The sequence below is a fragment of the Ursus maritimus genome, unplaced genomic scaffold (assembly GCF_017311325.1).
Source record: "Ursus maritimus isolate PB19 unplaced genomic scaffold, ASM1731132v1 scaffold_4, whole genome shotgun sequence".
NCBI classification, from domain to species: Eukaryota; Metazoa; Chordata; class Mammalia; order Carnivora; family Ursidae; genus Ursus; species Ursus maritimus.
Window position 1 is genome coordinate 77,319,315 of NW_024426552.1, and position 8,536 is coordinate 77,327,850.

Below are 8,536 nucleotides of genomic sequence, written 5' to 3' on the forward strand. Positions count from 1 at the left end.
TCAGTTACCAATGTCACTTTGTGATGTTATCAAAATAAAGTTTACATTTGATTGGGAAAGCTGTATTCTTTAAGATAAAGGAAAAAGAATTATTAAATTATTAAATAATTATTAAATTATTAAATGAATCCACTGATAAACATTGTTTTCTATGCTCACTGGTCAGTGAATTAGTAATTATATCAAAAAAGGGCTTGATCTCAAGTGAAAAATTAACTCTCAGAATGGGTGTTAATTCTTACTGAGGTTTTCATAGTTTTTATTTTAAGATGAAATTCAAGAGAGAATTCAATAAAGAAACACTGGAATAACTGAAGTGTGTTCTGGAAATTGCTGTTGGTTAATGAAATTAATGGTATTACTTACTTTCTTTCCAGTTTACCAAATTTAAAAAGCTAAGCACATAACTTACTAATTTGTTTCTCAGTAATCTTCCTATCAAGGCACATTTACCGTTTTCTGAATTGACTATAATGTATCTTGGCGGCATCCCATTTATTGGAGAGCTTAATTAATGAAACCATGAGGAAGATGGACTTTTAGAAAGAATATACTTGACCAAGAAAAAGAAAATGGAGAAGGATTGATTTGTTGTTTCTTTGAATTTACATAAAATGTAATCTCATTCCAAAAGTCAGAGGTGTAATAGGTGCCAAGAAGTGTCCTCTGAACAGGTTCCCATAGGATATCATGGCAGAAAAATGCCACCAAGCAGGCGGCACGTTGGGCTTAGCTCAACCTTGGCAGGACCGTAATTCTCACGGTAGCTTTCTGTCTCTCAGGCTACGTTCTGTATAGCCCTTTCTTGTGGATTGTGTGTCCTGCATGTGTGTCCTGAAAAATTTTCAAACTTAAAGAACAGTTTCAAGAATCCGAATCCCCACACACCCCTTGTCTAGATTTACCGCTTGCTACCATGTCGTCACATTCACTTTACCGCTCTGGACAGTAGAAGTATTTTCGCTCAACAATTTGAGTGTAGGTTGCAGACATCTTAAAACTTTACTCCGAAAGACATTAGCATGTATTTCCTAAAAAATAACGACATTCTCCTATGTAGTCAGAGTATAAATTACTAAATTGATTAAATTCAGGAAATTTCACAATGGCACCATATACAGTCTGGATTAAAATTTTTGCTAATCCTCCCGAAAATGTCCTTTGTAGTGACATTTTCCAAACATAAGATCATGCATTGTGTTTAGTAGTCATTAAATTTTGTTGCTTTGGAAATGTCACTTCTGTTCAGAATTAGAGGGTGGTCTTCTGACTCTCCAGCAAGCTCTATTGAAGTAAAAAGAAGACCGGGGGGATTTCAAGGTGGCGGCTTGCTAGAAAACCAAATTGCCCAGGTAAGGGGACTTTTTTGTTTTTAACTTTGAAAACTTTGGCTGGGTTTTGGTGCCTTGACTCAGCAAAGTCTATAATGCAGCAAGGCTTGGTAAGCATTAGAAGGGGTACTGAAGCTTTCCTTTATTTCATAATCCCAATTGTTTTTCTAGAAACCATCAATAGCCTCTAAATGACTGACTCAATTTTTGGATCCTATTCTCATGACTAAGCAAATGTTTGATTTGAAACCAGCCCAGTATAAATGTCTCTGTGCCTCTAACTCTCTGTAGCCATTCTGGATTCCAGCACTGGGGAAACCAACCTATGCACCAAGATGTCTAAATCCGGAACCAAGGTAAGAAAGCGGCCATACTGATTTGTAGCCTACCACTTTCTTGTCCTTCGTACCTTTCCTTTCCCGTTTTTCCTTTCTTTTGGAATGTTTCTTCTTTTCCAACGTACCTAAAGATACATTGAAAGAAATGTGGAGAAAAGCTTTTGCTTCTTTGCCTGGAGGTGAGTATGATAGTGGTTTGCAGGCTGGGATTGGGAGAGAAGATTAAGAAATGCTCATTATATTTTCTACTCTAACAGAATTCTCCAAAAGTTTATTTTTCTCCAAATTTAATTTTCTCCAAATAAATTCTCCAAAAGGGTTTATCTTTGTGTGGGGGGGCGATGTTTAATACTGTGCAGGTATACAACGTGTAAATATCATCATGATTTCTGCCTTCCAGCAACCAATATTCTATGAATTTTCCCAGGAGTAGAACTTGCTGATAAAAGGAGTACATGGAGTAGAAAACTTTTAGTATTTAGTTAAAAACTCTGCTCTGTGCAGGGCACCTGGCTGGTTCAGTCAGTAGAGCATGTGACTCTTGATCTTAGGGTTTTAAGTTTGAGCCCCATGTTAGGTGTAGAGATTACTTAAAGATAAATTCTTTTTTTTTTTTTTTAAGATTTTATTTATTCACTTGACAGAGAGAGAGACAGCCAGCGAGAGAGTGAACACAAGCAGGGGGAGTGGGAGAGGAAGAAGCAGGCTCCCAGCAGAGTAGGGAGCCCGATACGGGGCTCGATCCCAGGACCCTGGGATCACACCCTGAGCCAAAGGCAGACGCTTAACGACTGAGCCACTCACGCACCCCTTAAAGATAAATTCTTTTTTTTTTTAAAGATTTTATTTATTTATTCGACAGAGATAGAGACAGCCAGTGAGAGAGGGAACACAGCAGGGGGAGTGGGAGAGGAAGAAGCAGGCTCATAGCGGAGGAGCCTGATGTGGGGCTCGATCCCAGAACGCCAGGATCACGCCCTGAGCCGAAGGCAGACGCTTAACCGCTGTGCCACCCAGGTGCCCCCTAAAGATAAATTCTTAAAAAAAAAAAAAAATCTGCTCTGTGAAAGTTAGCCTCAACCAGTAATGGTCTAAAAGACCATCAAATGAATTAAATCCTACATATCCACTTCATTCAAGCAGTTACTGTTACCCATTTCCTGAAATAAGGTGCTTACTTACATTAGGAAAATTGCCTCTAAAGTATTTGATTCACAGTTAGACTGGAAATTGATTCTTAGGCAGGGCTTTAGGAATGAGGGCAACTACCTTCATTCTCTATTTGAGCTCTTCCACTGACCAGGGAGTGTAGGCAAAGCCATCTGTGCCTGATTTCCGCCCCGCCCCCCAACTCTTTACTTTGAAAAGTCTTGAACCCATTGAACCTTAAAAGAATAAGAAAGAAATGTTGAACGAATGCTTGTATATCACTCACTTCTATTCTCCAGTTGTCAGCCTTTTGCTATATTGGGTCTCTGTCTCTCTCTCTGTACATTTGACAATAAATAGACTTAATTATTTTGCCATTTTTAAGCATGTATCTCCAAAAATAAACATACTAGCGTTATCTTGTCCCCAAAATTTACGACAAATATGATACATAATATTCAGACTATAATTGAATTTCCCCCAGTTGCATCTCCAAATGTGCCTCACGGCTGGCTTTTCCCCTGATACAGGATCCAGTCAAGCATCACGCACTGCATTTGGTTGCCGTGTTTCTTTAACCATTTTCTCCTTTAGCGTCTTTTATATGGAACAGTCACCCTACCTTTTTGTTGTTGTTTGAGTCATTAACATTTTTCAAAGTCCAGACCAAGTGTCTTGTAGGAAGTCCTGAAATCTGCATTTGTCTGTTTGTTTCCTCATGTTTAGATTCAGACCAACCATCTTTGGCCAGAAAGTTACATAGGCAACATCAAGTACTTCCCATCATATCATGTCAGGAGGCACCTGTTAACTTGTTCCAGAACTGGTTAGTGCCTGTTTTTTTTTTTTCCACTTGGAAAATAAAACTAATAATCATACTCATCATCTTAAAGATTACAGGAGACAAATGAGACAGTGTCTTTAGTGCTCTGAGGTTCTTGAAAGTAGGCCGTGCAAATCCCACTGAAAGGAATTGTAAGTCCTTAGAGGAATATCCATAGGCCTCGAGGGAAGTCTGTTACAGAAACCTTTTAGGGGCGCCCGGGGGGCTCAGTCGATTAAGTGTCTGCCTTCGACTCAGGTCATGATTCCAGGGTCCTGGGATTGAGCCTTGTGCCAGACTCCCTGCTCAGCGGGGAGTCTCCTTGTCCCTTTCCCTCTGCCCCCCTGCTTGTGTGCTCTTTCTCTTTTCCTTTTTCTTAAATAAATAAAAAATAAAATCTTGAAAAAGAACCCTCTCAGACGAAAATACCCCTGCTGCTGCCATAGATTTCCACAGTAGTAATAGTGTGCTCTCTTATTTCTTGTAGATGCGCTGTTTACGTGGCTAGCTAATTTGCATGCTAGGCCAAAAGAGCAAGTTAATCTCTTTCTCTATTGCTTCTCCCTGTCCCTCTATCTTACTAGCAATTTAATCAGAGTTATGGGCTTGGCGAAAACAATGCATTTTACTAAAATTGTTTGTGTTACCTCTGGAATACTCAGCGTTTTTATTTCTGCTATATTGGATTAGTAGGCTATTTTTCAAAAACTAAATGAAAATGAGAGGAATTTTGTAACAATTTTAGGGAAATCTCCAGCACTATTTCTTAGTCTTCTCTAAAAATTTTTTTGCCCAAGATTCTCAGCTCACCATAGATTAGATTTCATGGTTCTTCTGCAAATGGAAATTGAGTAGAAGTACAACATCCTCTGGGCTCTGAGATTTGGAAGGTCTCCTGCTGAAAGGAAAGCTTGGTTCTGGAGCTCAGTAATGCTCCATAGCAATACTGTACTTCGTTTCAGCCTTGGGGTGGTTGGCTAGTCTGACAGAAGGGTGGACAGCAAGGTGACCTTATAGAACATGGTGTATATTTCCACTTCTGAAATATAGATGTTAGCCAGGCAAATGTGCAGAGGGCACTAAGTGTGAGAAACATTCAAGTAAAAAAGGTATTAACTTTATTTCCTATAACAGATCCCTTGCAAAGCCTCTTTTTTGGTGACTAGTTGTCCAAAAACCAAAGGTAAACTGAATTAAAGTTACATTAAGGAGTTTAGAATCTATTAATTCTTAGTGAAGTTACCTTAGTTTTCCTTACGATCTTTCCACAGGCCTTGGGGAAAGCTGCTCAGACTCCATTGTTCCATTACTAAGAGAGTAAATGGTGTTTGTTGAACAGAGCTAGCTGTGCAGGCGGGAAGACAGCAAAGGGAGATAAGATAAAATGAATCACAGGTCACTAACCAGGAGTTTTGCTCGGCAGTCCATTCACTTGCCTGCAACAAACTGGTAACTAGCTATTGACCTTGGGCAAGTCATGTAACTTCTTTATCTGTAAACCGTAGCAAAGGTTTATTGGCAATTGTGAACCAGATTAAACTAAGCGCTTTATTGGCATTATCCCTCCTCAGAACAACCCTCTGCCCTGGATATTGTCATCCAGTCTTACAAAGGAAGAGCCTGAGCTTTAGCGAGAGGTTCAGTGGCCTAGCCAAGGTCCCAGAGCTAGTAACTAGTGGTCTGCAATTTCGTCTTCATCTATAACCTGGGACCCCATGTATCTCTCAGTCTGCTGTGCTGAAGTGGGAAATGGAGCTGGAAGAGAAATTTGGGAGGGGAAGAAAGGAAATGAAGGAGATGATGTAGGGGTGGGAAGGGGTAAGGAAGCTCGTAGGGAACAGGAAACAGGAGAGGGGAGAGAGACAGGAAGGGGAGATTAAGGTGGAAGGAAATCACCATCAGTAGGCTATAATCTAGAAAGCTACCCCTGGGGTAGAAAACATTGAGGTTTTGTGGCCTTCTGTGAGTCATTCTTGGTTTCTGCCTCTCCATCATTCCTTACGTCTGAGCAGTCACCAAATCCTCCATTCCTTTCGACTGTGTGTTCCCTCCGTGTCATTCAGCTAGCAGTTGCCGTTTGCTGGCCCGCACCAGCTCTCACCGCACCCACAGCAACCATCTGCTTCCATGCACAGACCAGCCCACCGCACCGCGCATGGCGTCACCAAAGGGATTCTAGCACGGCGTCCGTGGCAGGCTGCCGGCTTTATTTCCCAGCACTTCACCATATACTCTGTATGCACCAGGCTCGAGGAACTGCTTGTCGCTAGAGTGGGCCATGTTCGTTTATTCCTTTACGCCTTTGAACAGGCAATCCTTTTCCATTTGCCTCCGGAAACCCCCGTTATCCTTCAGTCTTCACCTCAGAGATCCTCTCAAGACTACCTGGCCCTACTTTCCTATGAACATAGTGCTTGACATGGTTTTTCTTCTTTTAAACCGATAATGCAAATTAGCCACAAGGTGGCGGCATAACGCTAGGGAATTAACTGCCTGACTCCCTGACACTTGTGCTTTCAACGATAAACTAGCATTTATCTTGGATTGTAGAGTTCTAGAACGAGAAGGGGCAAACTCTACAGTCCATTTGGGCTGGTGGTTTTCAGAAACTGCGTTACGAATCCCCAGGAGTGCCTGGGAACTCTATCTCCTGTTGCAAACGGGAACGTTTTATTTTTACAGCCAGGGCTTCAATCTAGTCTAGTCCTTCATCTGACAAGTGGGAAGCAGGAGTCCACCGAGGCAGCTTGCCTGAAGCAGTGAGTCTGACCTTAGAGATGCAGCTCCAGAGCCCAGGTTTATCATTTCCCGGTTCTCAGGGCTGTATGCTGCCATGCCAATCAGAGGTCTCAAGTTTACCCCAAAGATTGTGGGAGAAACTTGGTGAGAGTTTGAGGCAAAGAACACTCATGACTTGTCATTTTGTTACTTTGTAACTACTCTGTTGGCAATACAATAAAAATACAGAGCATGAGATATTGTCATGTGTATGCTCTATATCCATCTAAAATAAGCTCTCTAAAGCTAAGGTCTGCTTTATTTTTCTCTATGTATCTTCCATATCACCTAGAGTGAACGTCTGCATTTGGAACTCACTCATCTTCAACCAACATTTATTGAGGGTTTGTCCAGTGCTGGATACAGGGGTCCATAGCTTAAATAAGGTTGGGCCTTTGCTGCTGGAACAAGTCTAGAAGGAGTCTGATGGGAGAGAGATATATAAGTGGATAATTTGTTTTCTTATGCGTTAAGTACCGTGAGTTATGGGATCAGAAAGGAGGAAGCCATGAACTTGGGTCTGGCTTATCTTAGTGGCACTCTTTTGTTTTGCTTCGTTTTAAGCCTTCAGAAAGTTCTCATTCCTGTTGTTGACAACTAAAGTTGTCTGCCAGAAGAAGGTGGGTGTTGTGAGGTGAGGTAGAACTCTATACTTCCTCCTCAGAATTGAAGAGGAAGGAATTTCCAAAGTGGGGAATATGTCCTTGGTCTTTATTTTTTCATGAATAACGCCGCCCAACTCCCCAGTTCTTGTCTTTGTTCGCCCCACGCTTCAGATCACTTTCTATGAGGACAAGCACTTTCAAGGCCGCCACTATGAGTGTGACTGCGACTGCGCAGATTTCCACATGTACCTGAGTCGCTGCAACTCCATTCGAGTGGAAGGAGGCACCTGGGCCGTGTACGAAAGGCCCAACTTCGCGGGCTACATGTACATCCTACCTCGGGGCGAGTACCCCGAGTACCAGCACTGGATGGGCCTCAACGACCGCCTCAGCTCCTGCCGAGCTGTTCACCTGGTGAGTCCAGGGCCCCTCCGATCCCGCTCCTTCACTCGCTCGCTCGCCTGCTCCAGCTCTCTCTGTCTCTTTCCCCTACTTCCCCCCTCCTTTTTCTTCTTACTTTTATGTGAAAGCATTTTCTTAACATTTTCCTACCCTTTAATGGGGTGTTTTCTTCTGTCAGCTGCTGAGGCTTACATAAAACCTAAGGTCAGTTCATCACAAGACTGAATACACAAATTATTTCCAGAGCACTCTCTCTACCTCCTGAGTACTTTAAGGCATTAAGTTTTTCTTACCGAAAGTCGGCTGTTTCAGTCAGTACACAGTGGGGATGGGAGATCAGATCGCCTAGCTTTCAAGGTGGTGGGTTCTGAACCACACCATTCTCAGAGTTCTTGACCTGTTGGTGGTTTTCATAATCATCGTGGTTTATTTCCTCCTGTGTTTTTCCAGTCTAGCGGAGGCCAGTATAAGATTCAGATCTTTGAGAAAGGAGATTTTAACGGTCAGATGTACGAAACCACTGAAGATTGCCCTTCCATCATGGAGCAATTTCACATGCGAGAGGTCCACTCCAGTAAGGTGCTGGACGGAGTTTGGATTTTCTACGAGCTACCCAACTACCGTGGCAGGCAGTACCTCCTGGACAAGAAGGAGTACCGGAAGCCCATCGACTGGGGTGCAGCTTCCCCAGCTGTGCAGTCTTTCCGCCGCATCGTGGAGTAATGATGTCGATGGGGCCACGAGTTTCTTCCTGGGGGCTACATGCTGGCTGGCTTTGTCATCCAAATGGGCATCCTAAATAAAACAACTGGCACGCATTCCACTGTTGACTGTGATGCCTCTCCTTAAACACTCTGAGGGACCAGTACCGTAGTGCCCACCACAGTGGGCAGTTACACAAAGCAACTCATCCTTCAGATTGCCAACCGATAACTGTGCCGAACAGACGGGACTGCATTAAAGGCTAGAAAATCACACTGCCATGTGGTGGTTCTGCTTGCTTAAGTTCGGTATTGATTCAGCAGGTGCAATAGTAATAGCCACTGCTAATTGAGTGCCTTCATTATTCTATTTTCTCTTCCCAACAACCCTGTAGCAGAGGTAGTTTAT

At 42.6% G+C, this 8,536-nt stretch overlaps 1 protein-coding gene across 2 annotated transcripts; it reads left to right on the plus strand.

Annotated features, from left to right (window-relative positions):
* Positions 1-433: 433 nt before the first annotated feature.
* On the plus strand, positions 434-8,244 carry CRYGS (crystallin gamma S). Of its 2 annotated transcripts, none has more exons than XM_008705216.2 (4): positions 434-1,687; positions 3,545-3,644; positions 7,196-7,438; positions 7,877-8,244. In XM_008705216.2, exons 3-4 carry the CDS (start codon positions 7,268-7,270, stop codon positions 8,147-8,149), a joined length of 444 nt encoding a protein of 147 aa, XP_008703438.1. In that variant the 5' UTR covers positions 434-1,687; positions 3,545-3,644; positions 7,196-7,267; the 3' UTR covers positions 8,150-8,244. The 2 variants fall into 2 exon arrangements, with proteins under 2 accessions (XP_008703438.1, XP_008703437.1); XM_008705215.2 differs by lacking the exon at positions 3,545-3,644 and having other exon boundaries at positions 434-1,352; positions 1,623-1,687.
* The last annotated feature ends 292 nt before the right edge of the window (positions 8,245-8,536 follow it).

Excerpts from the sequence above, each read along its gene's own strand:
- CRYGS (XM_008705215.2), top strand. The coding sequence starts at position 1,667 with ATGTCTAAATCCGGAACCAAG. Across the intron at positions 1,688-7,195 it reads TGTCTAAATCCGGAACCAAG|ATCACTTTCTATGAGGACAA; the intron begins GTAAGAAAGCGG and ends CCCACGCTTCAG. Across the intron at positions 7,439-7,876 it reads CCTGCCGAGCTGTTCACCTG|TCTAGCGGAGGCCAGTATAA; the intron begins GTGAGTCCAGGG and ends GTGTTTTTCCAG.